This window comes from Haliaeetus leucocephalus, unplaced genomic scaffold (genome assembly GCF_000737465.1).
Source record: "Haliaeetus leucocephalus isolate CR32 unplaced genomic scaffold, Haliaeetus_leucocephalus-4.0 Scaffold154, whole genome shotgun sequence".
Taxonomy (NCBI): domain Eukaryota; kingdom Metazoa; phylum Chordata; class Aves; order Accipitriformes; family Accipitridae; genus Haliaeetus; species Haliaeetus leucocephalus.
The window spans coordinates 710,898-735,136 of NW_010972590.1; the positions used below are offsets into that span (position 1 = coordinate 710,898).

Here is a 24,239-nt window from a genome sequence, read left to right on the forward strand (position 1 = left end):
CGCCTCCCCCGGCCTCCCCTCCTGCTGTTTTAGCTTTGTGTTGCCAGAAGCGCTTCCAAACGCCCGCGGGGAGCAATGCGGTTCAACCCCGTCGCGCCTTCAGCCTCCCCTCGTGCGGGGGCGGGGGGGACACGGTAGTGCTCCCCTAGTTGCAAGCGACTTCTGAATCACATTGCAGATCCCGTGCTCTGGTGTGCTGTTGCCTTATGCTTGTCTGCAAGTCGCTTCTCCCGTAACAAGTAGCCCGCTCTAGTAGTCGTTAGTTGTCCTAATTTGCATAACTTAGCTTTTAGAAATGAAGACTGCCGTACGGTAGCATGTTGCTGGAGCCGTGTAGGCACCTAACTGTGCAAAAATGCCGTTCCCACATAACTGCTCTCCTTTTGACAAAAGAAAAACACAAACTTACGGCAGGGTTGCTCTTCGCTTTTAAAGTCAGCTGTTCCTACAGTGCTTCCTGGAGAATAAGCTAAGGGTATGTGATAAGTTGTCCAGTCCTTTTTCGCATTCTCCCTGCTCCCTTGGAAGAGGCATGGCAAGTTCTTTGACTGCTGTAGGTCATTTGACGGTTGTGGGAATGTAGATAAAAGAATAATTACGAGATATTTAGCTAAGATGCTGGCTTAAGAATTGTTTTTTAAAAAGTTTATTGACCTTTCCTTTTTGTAGCACTTGACATTTGGGCTTGGGCAAGTTATCAGCTCAGCGTAAGGGTAGGAAGTCTTGCTATTGCTTATGCTGAAGGAGGGGCAGTATTTGGATGGAATTCAATTCTGCTTTTTACCTGTAGCACATCATGTCTCTCCTTTTAAAGAAAGTGGTTATGTGAAAAGTGTTGCTGTAACACGAGAAGGGTTGTCATTTCCTATTGTTGCTAATGCTGGCTTTGATTCTGCTGTATTTTTTAACATACAGTTAAAAAGAGATCTTGAGACCTGCTTTACTTCTTTGTAGCTTTTTTTTTCTTTTTTAATGCTTAACACTTTTACTTATTTCCCCTTAGACTGTTCTTAACTGTTAATTGAGTTGAATTACAGTCTGTCTTTTCCTTAGGTGGATGAAGTTCCTGATGGAGCAGTAAAGCCTCCTACGAATAAAATGCCTATTTTCTTTTTTGGCACCCATGAGACGTAAGTTCTTTACTTTTAGGGGTCATTTGTCTTTTTCATTGTAGAATGCTGTGACAAGAAGTTAACAGCTTGTCTGAATATAGTGTATTTTAAACTATAGTATTAAGTAGCAGACCAAATTCCTAAATTAATCTCTTTTGACAAGACATGCTTCTCTAACATTTGCTTAATCTATTCAAGGGAATGGTAGACCATAACCATACCATGTACACTTTCCTTGTCAGAAATTAAAAAAAAAAAATAATCCTACCCACAGTGGTATTATCATGTTACTTTATAGCGTGGCTGGTTGTCCTAGTGTAGATTTCTAAGACTTCAAATTCATTTGTTGTCTGATTTGTTTTGGTTTTGTTTGTTTTAAAAAAGAACCAAAGCCTATAATGGTGTGGGTTTAGTTCTGCTGTTTTTCTTAATAAAATGGCAAATGGTATGTAAGCAGGTCAGGGATAGATGTTGTATATGCAAGTACTCTGTTTCTTGCATTTTGTGGAAGGGCCTTGCTTTTTTTCTTCATCTTACTGAATATCTATTGAAATTGCTTTAATCGGGTACTTTGCATCTATCCCTTAGTAAGCTACGCTAAGACAAGATACATTGCCTGTTGAATTAAAGTGTAAGCATCCTCTACTCTCTGACATTACTTGTTAGGTTTGTTTTTTTTAATAAGTGATTTCCCTATGAAAAAGATTTCTATATGCTTGGCTCACAAACCTATGCATTTTTTTAACTGCTCTCATCTTTCAATGGCTCAGGTTTTTTTAGTTTGGGTTTTTCTGTGTGCATGTAGTTTTATGGGTAAAGAGGGGTTGCTGGAATTCAATTCAAGGCTGCGAGGTTTGAATCTTGTGTGGTTTTTTTAATAATTCTAAACAATGCAACAGATTACCTTTTTTCTTAATTTTTTTTTCCCCAGCTGAATTTTTTTTGGCAGCTGAAAGCACAATATTGCTTTGATCCTGTCCTTGGTAATCTGTGTGTCTAGATTATACCGGTGTTTTGTGCAGTTGTAAATCAGTTCAGGGACACAGACTGAACATAAGGGAGACAGAAACAACTCTTTATCTAAAGCTTTAAAAATTCTTTTGCAAATTTTGAGAAGCATCATGTCCAATTTTAAATTTAGCTTCAGCTACTAAGACATGCATGGGTTTGGAATTTTTCCTTTTTTTTTTTTTTTTTTTTTTGTAGTTTACGTGGGTAAATTTGAAATGTCTATTCCTCACTCTTTGACATTATTACAAAATAAAGTTATATGGCAGGCTGGTTATTGTTAGGCTATAGGTTCAGGGTTAGTACATTTCAGAGATCCATACAATGTAAGAGAAACTTCTTGTCTCTGTTTTGTACACATTGCAAAGTACAGGATGTTCCATGACCCAGCTGTCTCATGGCATTTGACCATGTCACTTACCTTGTGCTCCTTAGAGTGGTGACAGGTGAAACTCCCATGCTTCTTGATATTACTTAGTGTTGCTTACAGCAAATACCTGTAAGTAACAATAGCAAGGAGCAAATCAGGTAAAAAAGGTGAATGCTGTTCCATGGCATGTAATTTTGTTTAGATTCATAGCTGTAAATAGCAACTTAGTGATCCATCAGGAATTAGGTAAAGCTAACAATCTTCTGTACTTTTTCATGGGAATTCAAATAAATTTGGTAAACTTGTCCTCTGCTGCACTTCTCACAGTTAAGAGTTACACACCTGTGCCAAGTTAGATGCTATGTATCTTCAGCATGTTAGTAGTCTGTATATGTACATACATATGTAAGTAGTGGCAACTCTGAAAATCCAGATAGCGAGTTTAATCATGCTAAAAAGTCTTTCTGTGTAAAGGATGACCTTTTCTAGCTGTGTGGACAGTTACAGTAGGAAAAGAGGAGCTATGGGGAAAAAGGAAAACAAGACTGGCTTGGGAGTAATTCTTACTTGACTTTTAGGACTAACGTTCAGTTTTGCAGATTACTATAACAAGTATAAACTTGTACTTTGATTGTTCTTGTTGTTTTTCTCTAAGTTTTGTCAAAATGCAACTAAATGTGTTGCTGCCTCTGGGCAGTGAACAGATATGTGCTTCTTAAAATATGCTTTAGGAATTTGGTTGAGGTTTGCTTTGTTTATTTCCACACTGTCTTAATGCAGCAAGAGTAACCTTTCCTAAAAGAGAGTAATAAAGTGGATACTATTTTAATAAAAGTTTTATTTATATCTGTTGTGCCAGTAAATCACATCACTGCAAAGACTGGTTGGTTGCAGACCAACAGAAGGTCACACTGAACTCTCGTTTCTGGACCTTATATATTAGGGTAATCTCCTTTACTCAGTTTTCATGTTCCTTTTTCTTTTTGATACATGGGGATTTAACTACAGCAACCGAGTAAGCTACGTGACCTTTTCATAGCAGCTGGTTTCTGGTGTTCTTTCAAAGCCTGAGCAATATGGGTAGAGGCTTATCGACCTTGGAAAAATGTTTTCCTTCAGGAGATAGGGAAGAAGGAATGCAATGTTCCCTGTTTTTGCCTCTCCTGGTCTCTGTTTGTCTCCTTCCCTCTCTTTTTGGTCTGGTTAAGTAGGCTTTGCAGGTGCATGTTTCCCACACTGGCTGAATCCTCTCTAACCATCTCTTGCAAAGAGGTGGGTGATCTGCAGTCTAATCTGTCACAGTGGCTCACTTAATACTTTGGACACATAGGTGTGTGTGTTTTGCTGCTGGAGTGGGAAATGCTTATGCTTTCTAGATGATATGGTTGGTGTTTTTTTGTTAGTAGCATGTTAGTCTCATGTAGCTCTTTTTTAAAGATGATGAAGAAAATAGGAGAGTGGAGCTTAGAAGTATCTATTTAACTTTTCCATGAGCCATTACAAAGCAAGTATCTGCAATTTTTCAAATAGTTGACTCTAACGTATATACAATGAGATGAAGCTGTGTCTAGGCACAGAGAGAAAATCGGAATGTACCACCAAAGTGTTGTCTTTTTCTGTTAGCAGCATATGGGTTGCTACAGTGAAATCCTAACTTGAAAGGTCATGAACATAAAGCCGTTGATGTTGTTCAGCATAAACCAGAATATTGGTTCTCAGTAATACGTTACCTTGTTTTTCCAAGTCTAACTTAGACAAGCTAGTAGTGTGGATACTGCGACTTTGACATATGAGAAAAGCTACTAGGCTAAAAGCTTTAGTTACACAGCTTACAGTAAGGGTAGTGCTATGCAGGAGTGTTGTTTGTTTGTCTGACAAAGATACACAGGCATTGTTGAGACCTCTACTACAAGAGTAGCTTAAATAAAAATATTTTTAATGTTTACTTCATCAAGAAAAGGGTTGGGGGAGAAACTTAAAATAAGGAACTACTTAGATTTTTTTATTGGTTAAGTTTGGTAGATCAAGTTAAGAGGTCTGTTGTCACATGCTGAAAAATACTGAATTAATGCTGAATTACATAGCATTCTTATAAAGATGTGGGCAGTCAGTGTATTAAAGTGTTGCTTTTTTGTATCCAATACATTAAAAATTATTCTTAAGTTTTTTATTTTACGTGGATTATTTTTAATTTAGTAACTTCGAAAGATTTTTCTTTGTTACCTTGGAGTCATGTCTTCTCCTTTAAATTGTTCTCTTGCCTTACATTGTCCGGATTCAAGGATTCTTTATTTTTAATGTTAAGCCTGATTTTCTTCTAAGGAAGCAATTGCTCTTCTTGTTTGTTTGCAAGCTACTCAGTTTTTAATTGTTCTGTTTCACAGTAGTTTGTTTTCCTATCAGCTGCAATCTTAAGATGCAACGTCGGCTGTTTCTTGCCTAGACACTCAACACCCTGGGAGGGAGGGGATCCATATGTGTGGTGGTAGTAAAAGAAAACTTGGGCTCTTGAAGGCAAAAGTTGAGAAAACTAAAGATGCATGTGTAGCAGAATTAGTTGTTGCAGTAGTAATGAATTTAATCTCTTAATAACATTTGGTGCTCACTTCTTTGGAAAGACTGTAACCATTTAAAATGTGAAATTTTGTTCTTTTTGTTCTTTCTCTCCTTAAGGGCGTTTTTGGGACCAAAGGACATATTCCCTTACTCTGAAAATAAAGATAAATATGGCAAACCAAATAAAAGAAAGGGTTTTAATGAAGGGTTGTGGGAAATTGACAACAATCCCAAAGTGAAGTTCTCTCAGCAGCAGGTAAGTTATGCTATACTGTTGGGGGAAAAAAAAAAGGCACTGAGTGTTTCCTTGCTGCAGGGTAACGAATTACTGTTGTTGTTCAACCATGGGTTAGACTAATTTATTTTTTTAATTTTTTATTTTTAATTGATCTCTAGTATTAATAGCATAAAAGAGATGGGGTGTTTAACTGGGGATATCTGTTTATTATAGGAAGATCACGAGGGATCATGTTGACAGTTTCAGACCACAAGGCTAAAAGTTTAACACTTGTTACAGTACCCATCAAGTTTTACTTACAGCTATATATATACTTATTTATTTATACTTATAACTATATATATATTCCTAAGATACTTATCTTTGGAACTGTACAACTGTCCTTGAAACATGGTAGTTTTTTGGAATCTCAGGCACTTGACTTCTTTCTGTCCTCTAAACCCAAGTGCTTTTCTCCACAAGTATCCTTGTAAAATTTCAGTACATGTTTTCTTAGCATACAGTATTTTCCTTCTAGCAGTTGGAAGCAATGTGATGCTTGCCTTTTGGCCCCAAACTGCCATGTGACTTGCTTGATTCAATTTTTGTCCGTCAGTAGTTCCTCGTTTCTTGCCCTCTTGGTAAATCTTCCAAGCTTGAACTGGAGCTATGCAGTGCTACCCTTAAAAAGACCCAAATTTAATCTGAAGACAAATTGTTTCTCTCATTTTGTCTTTGCCTACCTGCTCTCAACATTCTATAGCCTCTTGGTTTTGCTACATACACTGGACCCTTATCACATACTAGGCCTTCTAGGCAATGCTGCAGTAATAATAAAAAGAATTGGTATATTTTGGTATTATTTGCTGCTCTTACACAACATGCCAGATTGCCATGTCGGCACCAGTTAATCCCTGCTTCATAAGATATCCCAAGTTACTATGTTGCTAGTTTGAAGGAGAACATGGGTAAGAGTTAAGGAGTCTCTGAAGTAGAGTCAAGAGATAAGATTATGTACTCCAGATGTACACTTTTTCTGCCCTGGGATATGGAAAGATGCTAATCTCATCACAGTGGGAAGGACTGTATTAATAAGGGGCAGAGTGTTTCTGCTACTGTAAAATATGAGTTGGTATACCTTCTTGCCATTTTCTTTGGGACAGTTTAGGAGAGATGCTTTGTGGATGGCTGAGGCAGTTGTGAACTGTAACTGAGTTGTATGTTACCAGTCATTCTAACAAGGTGAAAGTCTCGGTGTAAACAGTCAACAGTAATAAGCTTGTCTAATATTTTGTATCACAGCAGGAATCAGTAACTTCAATGAAGCAGTACTCTGGGTTGCTTTTGTAGCATCTCAGACAATCCTAAATACATTTCCAATTGCAGATAGGCAAAACATGCTGCAAAGAAATACGTACAGACTGTTTTCTTAGTCTAGCAGCTTTTCTGTGGGGTAGTCCTTTCCACCTTTTGAATTCCATTCAGATACTTCACTTCAGCTTTGGTGATAGGTCTTTCATGGGGTCTTTCTGTGAACTGGTCAGGTTCTGCCTAGAGCCATTGGGTTCTTCTTTGCCATTTTTTCCTTGCTATTTCTTTATTTAAAAAAAAAAAAAAGTTTTTTCTTTCCACAGGTCACTTTAAATCTGTTCCTATGAGTGAGCCTTAAAATTACTGGAAGAAGAAACTTCTCTTAGCAGGGATATTTTAACTGGAGTACTGTGTTCAGTTCTGGGCTACTCAGTACAAGAAAGACATGGACATACTGGAGATGGAGTCCCACAAAGGGCTACAAAGATGATGGACTGGAGTACCTCTGCTGTGAGGAAAGGCTGAGCACGCTGTGACTGTTCAGCCCCGGGAGTCTCAGGGATGATCCCATCAATGTATACAAATACCTAAAGCAAGGGTGCAAGGAGATGGAGCCAGGCTCTTTTAGGTGGTGCCCAGTGACAGGACCAGAGGCAATGAGCACAGACTGGAACACAGGAGGTTCTCTCTGAACATTAGGAAGCATTTGTTTTACTGTGAGGGTGAACAAGCACGGGCACAGGTTGCCTGGGGCAGCTGTGGAGTCTCCATCCTTGGAGATACTCAAAAGCTGTCTGGACATGGTCCTGGTCAGCTGGCTCTGGGTGGCTGTGCTTGGGCAGGGGGGTTGGACCAGACTGAATTACAGAATGAACGAAGTAATGCAGCGGACTTGCACAAATTTTCTTCTGAATTTTCACCTTAACTTTAGAAAGCCTTTCTTTTGATACCCTTCTCTTTCTATCCTGTGTTATGCATTGTTAAAAGCAAGTTTTATCTGGAGCAAATCAAGCCCTTAGGATTTAGCCAGCTCTCGTTGGTGCTAAAGTAGCAGATCTGCAAACGGCTGAGTAGATTTGACATTCAGTAAAATAAATCAGGATGTAAAACAGCCAGTAAGGGTCTGCTTCAGAGATAGTTTCTTTGAGTGTCCTTGATGATGTCAGGTCAGTCAGTCATGGATCTTCCATGTTTTTTCACAAAGTACTACCTACTGGGTTTAATTCTTAGAACTGAAATATTATGTCACTGTTCCACCGAAGATTGTAGATAAGATGGAGAACATTGCACTTTTCCAAGGCTAAGAAAATTGCAGTGTGATATTTGGATTTTGTTTTGGTTTTACTTGTTTCAGCTTATATGCTGAAATGAGCTCTATTTCTTCAGTACTTTGCAGGATAGCATACAGTTCACAGTGGTGAGACTTCTGAGGTACCTTATCTCAGGTTCTTGAGTTCCCTTGGCATTTGATTATGTTGCAGCTTTCCTGTTCATTGGGATGTTGCCTTAGCATCCTGTTCTCAAAGCTTGAGAAACAAGTGCATACGGTTTCTCCCTCCTAGTAATAAGGGAAGGATGCTTATCTGCTCGATAACAGCCTCTGTGGCTGTCTTAATTAACAGCTAAGGGTTTTTGGAGTGGTAGGGCTTCTGGATGTTTTACTTGGAGAAGGAAAGGAAGTTTAAGATGCTTGTTATAGATATTTAGAAAATTTTATTGGGAGTTTATGTGAAAATTTGTACCTGTTTTAAGGGCAGCAGAGTGGTTGAAATTGGCTTCTGAGGCCCCAGCTTCCCATCTTTGCCAATGGAGGGGTATGGTACAGGCAACAAAACGCTCATGTCAGGGAATTTGGCACAATTAGCCAATTGACATAAGCTTTTTGTTACTGATTCTGGTAACAAGAAACAAAAACAAACAGCAAAACATGCCTCTGCTTCCCTCCGGCCACGTCTGCTGCTCCCTCGCTGGTCTCCAGTCCCTTCACTGCACATCAAAGTCAGTACCTTGGGTGAGGCAGCAGTGGTGGTGCAGGAGACTAAGGCTGGTGTGTAGTGGTTAGTTTGCTTTTGCTTTTCCTTGTTTCTTGCCCAGTGGCTCACAGGGTCTTCTCTGTGGGCTGCAGTCCCCTCAGAGCTGTCCCTTCTGTCCCCTCTCTGCCCCTGCTCAGGCAACTCCTGTGGGCTGGAGCCTGGCTTGGGTGAGTCCTCATGTACTTCCTTCCTGACATCCCTCCTGCCCTGGCATCTCTTCTGCTTTGGTGTCCCTTGTGGGCATCTTGTCTATTGGGATCCCCCTTCTGCAGCATCTCTCCAGCTCTTCTTGGGCAGCTGCTCTTCTCCTCAGTAACTCCCTTTCCCGTGGTTGTGTTGGCAGAGGTGCCATCTGCTCTCTGGTGGGTGCTGTTTGGCATGGGTGGGTGGGTGAGTTTGCCCATTGCCAAGCCAGCTGGGACCTGTTGTGACGGGCTCAGGGCAGTCCCAGACCAGGTTCTACACAGGTTGCTGGCAGCTGCCGACAACATTGGCCAGCTGTTTTCCCTGGTGCAGTGTGTGAGAAACGATCAGTGTAGGCAGGGAGTCATCTCTACAGTGAAGACAAGTAGTTGGTTATGAAGACTGAGAGGAAAGGTAACATAAGTATACTTATAAGTGAAGACACTTTTTCCAACATTAAAGTAGAATAGTGTATTACGGCTTACGAAAATGTTGTAGTATCCGGTACACCTTGGTGAATGGACAAATTTTTTAGCTGAGGTCTTAGAGATGAATGAATGTATCTTAAGATATTCCTTGATCTCAATATTTGACCTACATACAATTCTTTGATTTTAAAAAATACTCATAGAGTTAAGTGAAGCACAGTTACTGGACAGCAGCAGGGAAGACAGTTTAGTTGTCAGAGCCTAAAAATTCAGGGTGAGTAGATAATTCTGTGCTTGGCCACACAGCAGGTAAGGTCAGAGGGGAGTAGGTAATCACATGGAGATGTTGGTAAAATCAAGCTTTTATTCTGCATACAAGATTAATATCATAGTGACAGACTTGTCAGCTATTCATATACAGGGATTCACTTGCAATTTATTTTCTTTTTTTATCTCCTTTTACTGGGCATATTTTGTCTTGGTAAGTCCTTCTGAGAGCCACATTTTCTGTTTAACTGCCAGAACTGGCTGGAATGTTCTGAAAGCAGTATTTATACTTTGCAGATGCTGCTTGTAACTGCTAGTAAGGGAGGTGGAGGGCAGAAGGGAGCTTGTGGCTTCGGCTTAAATCCAAAACCACTTCCTCAGTGGGAGAAAAATTAAAGAGTCAGGGGGGTTCTGCCAGCTTTGTTTGAAGGAGCTAATAATTAAAGAGTGAGAATGCTATCCACAATGTAATGGAATAAAAAAGTAGTTTTGGCTTTACTTTCTCTATTTCTGTGTTTTTAACTTTAATTCTTTAGCCTTTATTATTCTCTCTTTTCTTTTTGTCATGTTTTCAGGAAGAGGTAGTTGGCTGACTTAGGACTGATAGCTCATTTGAAAACGCACTTCTTGGCAGTAGCGTCACAAGTTGTATTTGACCAAAACCAACTTTTTTTTTTTTTTAAATTATACGTAAGAAAAACCTTACATTGCAGTATTTTTAGTGTGAAAACAAGTTGTTGCAGCATTAGAGCTTGAAAGTTTGATAATGAAATGCAATTTAAACTGAAAAGTGTGGAAACTAATGAAATAAGATATATTTTCATATTCTTGTAGTTCTAATAAGGTGTTCCTTAGCATGATACTTTCTTCAGCAATGTACAGGTGGCAGAACAACTCTCAGTATTATTACTCTGTAGTTCAGGAGGGGATTTAGATCTCATTTTTGGTGGTTTTATATTGAAGTCCCATCCAGCCGTTAACACTCCTATCAAAGAAGCTGTTCAAGAAAGCAGTCAGGAGCCTGCTGAGGGGAGTGAAGAAAAAGCAGGAGCCAAAAGAAGAAAGTCTTCTGTCCCAAAAGTAAGTGACTGAATTTGTGTTTTGTTCTACCAGAAATGTTTTTAAGTCAAAACTATATTGCCAAGTTTTTACTTAAGTACTTTACTGTTATAACTGCCTGGCCTTAGTTTCTTTTCAGATGTACATATAGTAATATTTTTGTCCTTCTGTATTCCTTTTAAGGTGCTGTACGTGTTTCTGAAAATTTCTTTACTGGTCTGTATTTCTAAATCATAATACACTTAAACTAAATTCATACAGTACTTCCTAGGCAGGAGAAGGTGGAAATGATCACCAAGGTTTAGCTTTAAGTTTCCCTTTCTGTTTTTGGAAACTTTTTAATATCATAGGCAGGTATGACTCTCTTTCAGTTATGTTAGTTTTTGTTAAAAAGCCTAAGAGCATTAGCTTTTGTCTGGGCTGAAAGGGCTCTTCAGTGTATTTGTGTGAACAAATTATAATAATCAGTCTGAATTAGGCTGTACTCTTAAGGGACTAATTAGGATATAAATGGATATAAAGCATTTCATAGCTGAATCAATTGAACTCTGAGTCAGGAAAGTATCTGAGTAATCAGTATAGAGTAGTTTCTATGGACAGAGTTTAGTTTCTTTGCTTTGTAAACGTGGGCATACCTTAGAATTGTTCTGAAACAAGATTGTGTTCTGTTTAAATATATTGTATTCACACTAAGAAAATGCATTTCTGTCTGAAACATCTCTGTTTCAGCTTACTGGTGCTGTACATACCTCATACTGTAAGAGGTGAACCTTCCTAGCTTACTGTACAGTTAGTGATACTAGTGTAGCACCCTGCTTTGAACTTTCTCAGTCCTTGGATGTTTTGGGTTTTGTTCATCTGGGGTTATTTTTCATACAGCGTGGAAGAGATGTGTGTCATCTCAGGTTTTTTTTAAGGATAATAGAATCCTAACATGACAAAAATTGTGATGCAAGTGGGATTGATCCATTTATGGTATCTCATTTATTTCTAACTCATTTCTGGAAATTACTACTCTACAGGGTGAGCAGTGCCCTTAAATTAAGCGTCAAACTATTTTGAATAGACTTGCCTTAATTCTGACTGTTTTGCTTTTCATTATTTGCCAAGAATTAATGTAGGTTTTCTGTAGGTCTCACTGGCTGTCCTTTAGTATTGATTCACAGTTGCAACTGAAGAATTTACAATGTGTCAAATACATTGTGGATGTTCCTTATGTGGGATTAGTGTTTAGTAGCTGTAATAGCTTGTTTTTTCAAGAGGGAAAAAAGAACTTTGATTGGAGGGGGGGGTGGGGAGAAATTAGTGTACTAGTAGTACACTGATAGATTATGTTGAGAGTTGTTTTGATGAGTTGGAGACTGCAGAGTTACTGATGGGTTATTTCTCCCAACTTCTTACTGTTTAGAGTGTTCCTTAATTTAGTACTTCCACATGTCAAAGGTCAGTGTGATTTGGGTTCTATCAGCTATACTTTAGAAGCACTCTTCCAATACGTAATTTCCTGGTAGTATTAGTAAACCAGTGCTGTTCTTCCTTCTTGCCCATGCACACTGCTGATAAAAGCATTTGTTCCTCAGCATTTGCTACTGCAAGGGGAAAACTTCTTTTAAACTGGACTGGTTCATCAGTTTACTTCACTGAATTTATGCAGCAAGCAGCATGTGCTAGTGGGGACAGCAACGACTTAAGCTTCATGTTTCTCCTGAAAAGTGCGTTCAGGCAGTCCTGAGCTGGCACTGTGAAAGAGAAACAAGACCCAAGAGCCATTTATACACAAAGATGGAATGGAAGATCCTGAATGGGTCCTTTTACGTAGATTTCTGTAATTAGACTTGATCAGTTAATCAGTTTAAGGCAAAATATGGAGCAAATTTACTCCTTTTCTTTTGATACTAATACAGCTATAACATTCTTTTAACCGGTCATGGTACTCTGGTTTTCCTGTGGTTTTAGTGTACCAGTGATTCGTCTGTCTTAAAGTAAAAAGACTCAGTGATATTACAGCTTCAAGTGATTAGGAATATTGCATGATAGCCTTGTGCCTAAGTTGCTTTGTTCAAGGTTGAAATTTTAAGAACTGTAGCTACTTTAAAAGGGAATTTCACAAAAGGTGCCTGCAAGTGGGACAAGGCAATAGCATTGAAGTTGAGAGAATTAACTGAAGATCTAAAAAACATGCACATACATAAGCTGCAAGGAAATGTTGATTATTTTCATGTAGATTATTAAAACTATTAATTTTTCAACTCTTAACTGCTCACCGAAAACAAAAACTAGTATTTTAAGGTTTAAAAAAACCCCAACAAAACAGGAAAAAAGGCATAGATTAGATGACCCCAATTATCACTAGTTACTATCTCACACATGATAAAACAACTTGTTTGTGGTCTGTTTACTACATTAATTCTTTATTTAGTAGAAAGATACTCTTTGCTAAGTGACTTGGATATCCATCTGTATGTAATAGATAAAACAGTCATCCAAATGAATCTTGAATGTTGGCATGAATACTTAGAAATACTCATGTAATGGTGATATGGTGAAAAAGTGTAGTTATGTTACCATGAACACAAAGTGGAATTTAAGTTTCACCATAGTACATTACTGTATTCTGACCTGTTCTGACAACTGTCTGCAACCGTGTACTGGAGAAAGTGGTCCTGCCTTAAGCTTTTAATGTGTACATAAGAAAGGAGTGTATCTACAGACTTAAATATTTAAAGTGAAAAGCAGCCTGATGGTTATTAGCATGTTCTCTTTTCATTATGAAATACTTTTTAATGCATTTTCTTTTACTCTGTTGACTCCCTTTGCAGTTATCCCCTAAAGGGGATAATAGCTCAACTGCAGAAACTGAAACAGAAGAAAAGGAGATGGATACTTCAAAGGAAGATGATCTACCTTCTGAAAGTAAAGAAGTATGTGAAAGCTTTTTCTATGTACCAAAGAATATCTTAATGTTATCATGACTGACATAAATCTGAGTACTAAGAAGCTACAGTTATTACTGCTGTGACAGTCTCAGGAACTGTTTAATTATGTAAAACTTCCTATGTGTTCACTCATGTTTATACCTCTCATTTGAAGCTTTCGTCAGAGAGGAAACTTTTAGTCTGGCTTGTCTATTAAGTTCAATAAAAACAGGTGGAACAGTGTGGTTTTTATCACTCTGTATTGCAAATGTAGTTTTTTGAAGGACTAGATAAAAGAGTTCAGACAGACTAAAACATGAGTACATACCTTTATTTAAAACAGAATATTATTTACTACTTGTTTTATTTCTTATCTTTCAGAAAGAAAAATCCTGATATCAGATAACCAGGATTTTAATAATTTAAAAGCAGGAGGTGTCTTCGTGGCTTCAGTTGTGGAAAAAACTTAGAATAATTTAAAATGTATCTTTGTTTTATTAAGAGTCTTAGCACCATTTTTAATCTTCACAGGATGTGGTGAAAAGAAATGATGCTTCTATTGCTAAAGTTGCTAGAAGAGGAAGAAAAAGGAAGGTAACAATATGTTTAATTCACCTTACTGGAATTCGTGGATGTGATTAGCCTGGATATTATTTTCTGGAATGTCAGATTATGTGTAAATTTAAGTGCTTGATGCCTTCCTCCCCCCTTTCAAATGGCTGAAAGATGTGTAGGAATGAAAGTTTTCTCAGAGGGTGTTTTACAAATCTTAATTCTGTTTGAACTTAATGTAGAGCAGGGAGTTCCCATCTTTTCCCAAACAGTCCATCGCAAGTAAGTAAAACTAAGATATAAACTGTTGCTAGACCACTAATAAAATAGTCTGGTTTGAAGCTCTGAAAAATTTCTTGTAACATCTTTCATCACACTGAACTAACACCTGAAATGCACCCCCTTTTTCATGAGGTTCTGATTTTGTGGTCTCTTCAACCTGGAAAAAATTGGAGTTACTTTGAAAGAGGCGGTTCCAGCTGCTTGCTCAGCATGCTGCAGCCTTAATGTTCATGTGGTCACACAGCAAGCAAGGTCAGGGCACTGACCCAACTAAAAACTAGATTAAAGTGGGGCAAAGTTTAATTTTAATTTGACTTTTAACATTAGTGCTGACAGCAGGGATGGGATGAGTGCGAAGTAACTGTGACCTTAGTACAGTCATCACAGGTCAGTAGCATGCTGAGTATCATTTGCTTCACTAAAAAGAAAGATATGTGTTTGGATGCTCTTACAAAAATGACTTGAATATTTAAAAAATACAATTTAAAGAATACCTTATTTAAAAAAAAAGTAAATTTTATAAAAACTTAAAATAAAATTCGAAGAAAGCTTTTACTCTGAAACAGCAAGAAGTTGGAAGAGTGTCTGTGACTATGCATACATGTGATGTCAGCTTGTAAATGGGAGAGAAGCCTCACAGATCACACACACACACTCCACTTTTGTTTGGCATGTGCTGCATGTGGCAATGGGTTTAACCAGAAATTTCTGTTAGTACAGGCCATTGCTGAACAGAAAAATGTAGTATTTCAAGGGATGTGGTCTGTGCTTGTGGGTCAGAAAAGAGGGTTGGCTATGCAGTTATATGACTTTGAATGCATTTCTTATTTGCCTTAAGAAACATGGTATTTTCTTTTCCTGGGATTGTAAAAAAAGCATTCTAGCAGGTGTTTTTTTGTCCTCATTTAAACAGTCTTTCTGCAGGCTCATGGAAAGCAGAATTAATGCAAGAGATCCACCTCTACTCTGTTCTAGATTTAAGTTTGTTTCTGTTCCTTGAAATTGTCTTTTATCATAGGTGCCCACAAAGAAAATAAGATAAATATGTAATTGCCTATAACTTTCTGTTGCTGCTAGCTGATGCTCCTGCATCCAGGACACTAAATTCTGTTAATATTTTTCCACTTGGCATTTTTCTCAATTCTTTTTGTCTGTATGTATGGATATGGAATGTTTCTGCAGGGAGATATGTATCCTTTCATCAAGATCTTCTTTTGTCATAAGTTCTGTCTATCTTTACAACCCGCTCCCCTAAAACAACTATGTAGATGAAGGTCACTATGTCCCGTTAGTGCAGTTCAACAAACAATTTTTCATTGTGAATAATTGGCTGTAGAGCTAGAAGCAGGTGTCTTTCTGAATAGCTCCATCTACTGGCTTGATAGTGTGATGCAGCTAGGGGAGATGTGGCATCTAAAAGAAGAGTACGAGAAATATGAACTTACCTGCTTAAAACTGGGTTTTGGCATGCTGTTGTGGGGATCTTAAAAATACTTACAAATAATCTTTTTCCTTTGTTCTACCACAATAGTTCATTGTTCTGAAGATGAATGGGCTGGTTGAAATTACATGAAACATCACTATATCAGGGAGTGATGATATGGAGAGGATTAAATCAGTGATATTTAAATAGAATCTGTTCATAAATTTGGAAACTTTTTTTCATGTGTAGAAGGAATAGCATAATGATGCATTTCTAGAAGTTTAAAACTGTTGTTTGAGAAAGTAGTTGGGATACTGGTGCCTTCTATATTTTTACTTGAACTTCATTCTTTAAATTAGGCTGAAAAACAAGCTGAAGCTGAGGAAGCAGCAGCAGTGGCAACGGCAGCAGTGGCAGCGGCAGCAGTGGCGACAGCAGCTGCAGCTCCTGTGCCAGTGTCTCCAAAAGTGAGCCCCAAAAGAGGAAGACCAGCAGGTAACTTCAAAAGAAAGATTTAATTTCTTTCACCACAGGAATATCTTAGTAGAGTTAGTCAGGGAGCTGTCTCTTTCCCCTAAAGTACTACCTCTGTAGTATTTCTCGTGCTAAAAGCAGTCTTTACTAATAAATTGTAATGAGAAAACACGTCATCTCAAACTTATGAATTTAGGATATGAATGGATTTAAATTGTTAGCATTAATGCTCAGTCCTCTAAATAAGACTTGTTGGTTTGGGGTACAACAACCTTGAGAAAAGCCTTCTTCATAGAATGCTGCTAAACTACAGATATACAATAAAAGCTCTTTGTGCACAGTTGCTCCACAAAGGTTTATATTCATTAAAGATCTGAAAATACTTTACTTGTGTTAAAATATCCGTAACACACAAGGAAGAGAACTGGGGGGACACAGAGCCTGTAGGTGGAGCTCAGAGGACAATAAAAGAGGTTAGGAGAGACTTCTTTAAAAAGATGTTTAAGGCAGTCTGTGTAGGTAGACAACTGAAAAGAAGATACTGCTTTTTAAAAAATGTATAATGAGAACCATTTGGTGATAATTCTGCAGTGCGTGTTTCTTTCAAAGTAGCAATGATCTAATTCATTGGAATTTTTGTGGTACGTTTGCAGATATTCTTGAATTGATCATTAACTACTACATTGCAGCAGTTAAGTACATTGTATGAGTATCTACTCTGGGAAACATAATCTATACTCATCTGTATCTGCTGACAATATGAAAATAACTTCTAGAAAGTGCAGCTGCAGTCAACTAGACTTAATTACTTTTGCCTTAATTACTCTAGCTTCACTAGAGCCTCTATACCATTATTTATTTCTTTTTTTGCATAGGTAGTGGGCTATAATTTTGGAAAAAGAATGAGTATTTGTTGAAGAGTCATTAAATGAACTGAGAGTGAATTAACTTCATAATTTTAACATTCTGTGGTTAAATTTCCTGTGAGGAAATTTAAGTATTACTTCAGCTTCCCCCTCACCCCATTTCAATACATGTACTAAATGTACATTTTTAATATTTGTATGTGTTTTTATCATTACAATTTTTTTGTTTGTTTTTACTAACTACTGTCCGTAAGAGCAGGAAAGGATCTGTAAGAGATGCTTTCACCTCCTGTATAAAATACCTTTTTAAAAGATGTACTATGCAGCCTTTTCTAGTGTTGATATGATGCATGCATCTCTTCCTTAACAGTGCTCCATGCTAACACCAACAGGAGTTTCAACACTGGATATTAGGTTTCCTAACCACATGTTCACTGTGGTATTGGACAAGCATTTGAATGATATAAGTGCCAAGAAGCCAGATACCTTATTTGTCTTATTTCTAACAATATGGTGAACCTGAGGAAATGTAAAGTTTTGCTCTGTACTGTAGTGTGGTGGTAGAACTTCTTGACAGTCATTTGTTATCGGGAAAAGTAATGGAAGCCCCATGATACATCTAAAAATAATGGCAAACAGACGGTGTACATGTGGACAGTAAATTACTTCTTTCCATTCTCTTAATTTCAAACTTTCTCATTCTCTAATTTGAGACTTGTTCATATTAGTTATGCAACACGTGAAACAAATCCTAACTACACAGAATGCAAACCCCACAAGAATCAGTAGTTGGAGCCTGTGGCTAAAAAAACACCAATCGCCTAAAAAAAACTACCAACACTTCCATTTTTCAGAGAGATAAAGTTTGGTACTCACTTAACACTTAATTCTGTATAATAACAAAGTTAGGGTATATATTTTCATTGAAGTGTAGCTTCTGTCTGTTGAGTGAGAATCTTTCCTCATAGACAAAGAGCATATGGTGGCTGTGGTCTAACCTGTTTTTTCTATATAAATACTAGCTTCTGAAGTAAAGGTTCCAAAACCAAGAGGGAGACCCAAGTTGGTGAAACCACCTTGCCTTTCAGAGAGTGACTTGTGAGTTGTTCTGTTTTGTTTCTTAATATAAAGCTTCTTCATTGTAAACCGTGTTGTTGCTTATGTTAAGACTTTGTAAGTCTGACAGGGTTTTGCCCCTTTAGTATATTCAGTATGAGTTACTGTTTGCTTTGCTGTTGTTACTTACAGCTCAGGTAATTAATACGTAGTAACTCAAGGTAGTACATTTCTGGAACAAGAGATAGAGGATCTTAACCTTCCTAACTTGTAAAATCTGTGCAAAATTCCATATATAATTGTATGCTGATTGGAGGAAAAGATATTTGTTAAGAGAAAAGAAAAGATCATGCAAAACTAAAATACTGACTTTTTTTACATTTTTTGTTTCAGAAATCTCTTCTGATGGAATTCCAACACTATTTGTTACCTACATTTTGTTTTTACCCTCTTCAGTTCTTGTGTCAAGTCCTTAGTGGTTCTAGTAAATGAAGGAAAAGTTGAGCATTTAGCACATGCACAGTTTCAGTATATGTACACTTTAAATAAGTATACTTTATAAAACTAGTTTACACTGTATGCAGCCTTGGTCCTGCAGACGCATACATGTGTGGAGAACTTCTGAGCATTAACTTCTTGGTTTTGGATCTATGCACATTAGCTTCACTAGAGCCTCCATACCATTATTTATTTCTTTTTTTGCATAGGTAGTGGGCTATAATTTTGGAAAAAGAATGAGTATTTGTTGAAGAGTCATTAAATGAACTGAAAGTGAATTAACTTCATAATTTTTAACATTCTGTGGTTAAAAAAACCTAACTTCCTGAGTTAGAATAATGTGATGTTTTAAACTCACTGTAGATAATGGATATGATGCCTAAGTACTGTTCATGTTTTAGTGTTAATGAGGAGGAGAAGGCAAAGAAAAAAGGACCAGAAGAAAAGCCCAAAAAGCAAGGCAAAAAAGATGAGGAAAGTCAGAAGGAAGAGGAGAAATCAAAGAAGGAATTTGACAAAAAGGAAGGAAAGAAAGAGGCTGAACCAAAAAGGAAAAATGCTGCAAAAGTGGGTTCTGCATCAGCTACTGATTCTGAAGATGATGGAGAACAAGAAGAAGGTGACAAGGTATAATTTTGCTTTCCTGATCTATTTATTATAGAGGAAAATAGTACCACTGAAGATCTTTCTTGAAGTTAATGCTAGCTTTTAGTAAAGGTTGGAGCCCTGTGGCTGGCTACTATATAAAGATTAAAAGTTGCAGAACTACATTTTGTCAAACAACTCTTTCAGGAACTTCTTTGCTATTTTCTAAGAAAAGCATCTTTTCTAAGATGCTTTTCTTTTTAAAGGATTTAAATGTAGCAGTTAATAATTTATTTTGTCAAAAGGCTTTTCCCATGTATGTTCCTTGGAACACAGACTTTTTTTTTCTTGGGTGCATCTAAGAGAACATTTGGCTTGAAGTCAAGTTTCTGAAAGGTGTAAAGCTGTCCCTAGCCAATAATTTGGAAAATCTTCATTTTTCTGGTGCTTAGGATATTTGCCTTCTACTAGAAAAGGAAAAAGAGAGAAAGGACTAAAGAAATTCAGAACTTATCTACATGTTGAAGTCTTACCTTTATTTGCAGGGAAAGCCAGCTCTTGTGAGGTTATTCCATGGAGCTCAGTTGCTTCAAAGATCTTTAGTGTAGGTAGGTTTACCTGTTTACAGAAACAATGATTTAATAGTCTTGCTTTTCTCTTTCCAATCCTAAAATCCCAAATAAAAACAGAAGAAAAAAGGGGGAAGAAGCTTTCAGGCAGCTCATAGAAGAAGCATTGTAAGAGGCCAACATGAGAGAGAAGTAACAGAAAGAAAGCGTAAGCAAGAGGAACAGACAGAATCTGAATCGTGAGTATGTTTTAACATGTGGTGTGTCTGCAAGTTGTAGGAGCACTCTGTAACTAACAGGAGGAGACAATATCTGAAAAAAATCCCAAAATGGTTTGCACTGTGTTCAGTTGTTCTCTCCCCCTACCTTTTTTGTTTGTTTGTTTATTTTTTAACTTCTTTTTAAGTGGAGAATAAAAAGCTCCTCTAAACCAATATGTTCTATTGTGGGAAGATGGGAAGAATTGAACCTAGAAATTAAGCGAAGTCAGTCAGTCTTTCAGTAACTTAGAATTTCTAGCAGAAGACAGCTGGTGGGTTGTATTTAGACGTAGCCTAAGAATATCCACGTGAAAAGGGATCAGTGTGAAAAACTGCTCAGGACAGCCATGTATTTTTCTTTTAAGATTTGGATATATTAGATTGAGAGCTGGTAGGACCTATTAATCAATGGTTATGGATTTTTTGATCAGGTTGTGGAATGCATAGGGTCACCTGGAAGACATTTCCTTCTCTGCCTGGCAGCTAGAGCACACACTGTCAGACAGAACAAGGAAAAATTTAAGAACTATTCTACTATAGCACTGGAAAGCCAGTTGAGTGATACCATGAGCAGTCTGCATTTGGAAGATAAATGATCACAGATGAATCAAGCATAAGAATAGAGAGAGGATCCTGCCAGAAAGTGGGAATGGGGGGTAGGGGGTGGAGAGGTGGGGACACAGGACATGACAATAGGAAGAAATCTGATTCATTCTTGAGAGCTATTCTGCAAATGGGTGGAGAAGCTGCTACCACTAGAGCATGATGCTCCCATCCCCACAGTTGGTGGGACGGCAGAAGAAAGGGAGAACAAGGTAAAAATTTGGAGAAAAAGGAGGAAGATAGTGGTCCCCTTCAGCTGTAATAACAAAATTCTGCCTTTTTCACATTCATTAACAAGAATCTAGTTTGGGTTTTTTAATTCTCTAGCCCTTTCTTCCCCTCTTCTTCCTGTCACTCCTCTGGAAACCTAACATAATTGTTCTACTTGCCTGTAGCAAACCTAAGCATTTCCAACTCGAGAGATACAAAATTGTCCTTAGCATCTTTGCAGCTCTTAATATATCACTGTTTAAATCTGACATATGCTGATTGATTTCTGCAATCAAACTGTCATATATTGATTTGGTTATAATAATCAAATCTCCTTTACTTTTAAATAGCTGTCATATTTTATGCATTGGAGGGTAGATAGAGCTCTGTTTCGGTAAGATAAAGGAGTAGTAAATGAATGCATAATGAATTTAATTATAGCTGATGACTAATACAACAAACTCAATATTGATAAAAAGTAAAAAAGACTTCTTTTTGTGCTGTCTGTCTTCAAGTTCCTCTACTAATACACTGAATATAGGCTGATACCTTTTTTTGGTTACTTTTCTCATCAGCATAGTTTCCATTTTCTGGTCTTTGTAGCTACTTCGTTAATACTTAGTTAAGTCTAATAATGGTGCTTTGTACGCCGTTCTGTACATCTACAAAGTTTACATGTACCGCTTAAATGGCATGAGCTTGTGCTGCTAGTTGAAGTAAAATAGTCTTATGTACTTTAAAACTGTCAATTCTCTAACTGGATAGAGTATGAAAGGAACATGGAAGATGATAGACATGCAGGCCTGGATATTTTATGGATGCATATTGCTGTGACAAGAAAATCAGTCACAGAGTATTTAGTCATGATGTGCTGAAATATGCAAATTCTAAAATGAGGCTTTGAAACCCCTCAGTAAGACAAGACTGAGGATTTGCTAAACGGGTTCATGATTCTTTCTGAATAAAAAGTTCAAAAGCTTGTTTGAAAAAGCTCTATTCATCCTGTAACTAAGATGGAGACAGGTTTGGTTTGGTTGAGTCCCAGCTTTATTTTTAGTGATATAATTAGAGAAAGAGCCAGGAGATTTCAATGAACTTGTAATAAATCTTTTTCCTTTATTACTATTTGCTTCAAGAATATTTAAATTATCACTGATACATTTATATTCAGTTGTAGGATACTTACACTGTTGTAATTATCACATCGGAACTGATTATGACTAATTGATCTCTCCATAATTCCCTGTGGTAATGTTAAATAGTTTTACTCTTTTTGTCATCATAATAAAAATATTTTCTTCCTCTGTAAGTTAGTTCTGTACAACGCCATTCTACCAATTTGTACATGCAACCAAAACAAAACAGTTTGGAAATGTGACTTGTTTTTAAAGTCCTTTAATTTGTTGCTTCTAGGGAAAACCATCTGTCAGTATGGAAGATTTATCAGCAGTATCTAAGCTAACTAATTTTGTTAATTTATTTCAGTCTTTGAAAACCAGGATTTGGCTCTTTGTGTTTTCTGCATGCTAATGTTTTACTGAGATAATAACTCAAAACATTGCATCTCATCTAAAATTTGGAGGGGGGGGGGAAGACTGAGGAAACAGACTTTACAACCTTGTAAAAACATTTTAACATTTTTGATAGGCAGAGTAAAGAAGAAGGCAAGAAAACAGAAGTTAAGAAGATGGAGAAGAAGAGAGGTTAGTTTAAAGAAGTTAAACGGTATTTTTGGTTGTCTTAAATTTTGAACAGAATTATCTGCCTGGATAAGATAATTTACTGCCAAGGGTGGCTGTGGGGTCTCAGTCTGAGATGTCTGATCCATGACTGCTTCCTTCAGGTCTGTGAAGTAGTGCATTCTTGTTGTTCTATGTTCTTTCTTCAGTGCATTAGAACAGGTCTTTGCTATTCCCATTTTACTGTCATTTGAGCTTTTAAACCCTGATGATCCCTTCTGTTTGTGAAAAAGAAACAAAAGCTCTTATTCTTTGAACCGAATCACTGTAGTTCTTCCCTTTGTTTTTTCCCTTCTGTCTTCTCAACACAATAATCTGAGGGACCTCTTGTAAGTATTTAGATACTACCTTTTACTAAGCAGGAGGCTTGCTGAGCAAGAGGCTTGTTCTTCCTAAGCAGGAGGCTTAGATTCAGATTACTGTGGTCTTGTCTACTAACACATACTTGCAAACTGACCTTCATAGGGATAAGTCATTCCTTTTTTAGTACTCCCATCTTTAAGGGCAATCCAAACTGCCAGCTGTAATTGTAGTGTAGTACAGATCCAGTCGCATGGACTCCAACCAACCCACTGTGTCGATAGGGAGCGGGTCAAAAATTAGCCAAACCCATTCAAGATGGATTGGACTTGAAAGAAACTCTGTTTGCTTGCAGTATTGTTCTGAATACATACCACTTGTGTATGAAAAAATCCAAACAGGCATTCAGCATGTGAATTAGACAGACATACTCATTTATCTTGCACACCTGCTGGAGCATGTGTGCTAGGAACATTTTACTTGGATGGATTTGGACTGTAACTGGAATCATGTCCCATTTACTGAAGATAAAACCATCAATATCCAGGAGTCCTGTCATTAAAAGTTTTCTAGCTTTGTAACTCTCGGTATTTATTGTGTCTTCCTTTTAACCTGGCCCAGAAGTAAAGAGTGATAGCTGTATATTGAAATAGAAAGTCATTTTCAGTTTAACTCCTCAGGAGAAAACTATGTAGGTTATTAATAGTGTCCAATTTTAAAAAGCTGCATACTTTATCTCTGATAGGAAGCCCCATGGTGTATTTATGTATGCACCTGCATTGTTGTCTGATGCAGAGTGCCTGCCTGTATTTTTCTACCTTCTGTGTGAAGTTCAGATTTGTAGAAAAATTTCTAAAAAAAATCAGACCTGATGTGATTATCAAATATTTATGCATACTATTTTTAATCTTCAGAAACATCAATGGATTCTAGGCTTCAAAGGATACATGCAGAAATTAAGAACTCCCTGAAAATTGATCATCTTGTAAGTATATTCTTTTTTAAACCAATTTATATGTATAATTCCAGTAGGAAATACTTGGCGTGCATGTTTGTTTTTAATTAATATTCTGAGAAGGAATGGAATTTTTTCCATTTGAAAGACAACTGCTGCTTAAATGAGGTTATTATGGACATTAAAAGATCAATGCTTTTTGTTTGAAAATACTTAATAATAAATTATTTACCAGAAACATTCAGACAGAATTCTGTCAAATGAAGTATCTGTGCCAGCTCAGCCTGAGCCATGCAGAAGCGCCAGAAGGACATGGTGAGTGTACTAGTGGCAGATTCCCCAATGCAAGGGATGGAGGTCCCCATCTGCTGACCAGACTGGAGCCTCGCCATGTATGTATACAGGCTC

General features: G+C 37.4%; 1 protein-coding gene across 1 annotated transcript in view; it reads left to right on the top strand.

Annotated features, from left to right (window-relative positions):
- Positions 1 to 24,239, top strand: part of PSIP1 (PC4 and SFRS1 interacting protein 1) — a 39,232-nt gene that overhangs the window by 4,999 nt on the left and 9,994 nt on the right. Inside the window, exons 2-12 of the mRNA XM_010562091.1 lie at positions 1,054 to 1,130; positions 5,164 to 5,302; positions 10,449 to 10,565; positions 13,364 to 13,465; positions 13,991 to 14,053; positions 16,076 to 16,211; positions 18,079 to 18,154; positions 19,012 to 19,237; positions 19,885 to 20,003; positions 22,485 to 22,540; positions 23,791 to 23,861. Coding sequence (XP_010560393.1) covers positions 1,054 to 1,130; positions 5,164 to 5,302; positions 10,449 to 10,565; positions 13,364 to 13,465; positions 13,991 to 14,053; positions 16,076 to 16,211; positions 18,079 to 18,154; positions 19,012 to 19,237; positions 19,885 to 20,003; positions 22,485 to 22,540; positions 23,791 to 23,861 — 1,182 coding nt within the window. The remainder of the gene's footprint in view (positions 1 to 1,053; positions 1,131 to 5,163; positions 5,303 to 10,448; positions 10,566 to 13,363; positions 13,466 to 13,990; positions 14,054 to 16,075; positions 16,212 to 18,078; positions 18,155 to 19,011; positions 19,238 to 19,884; positions 20,004 to 22,484; positions 22,541 to 23,790; positions 23,862 to 24,239) is intronic.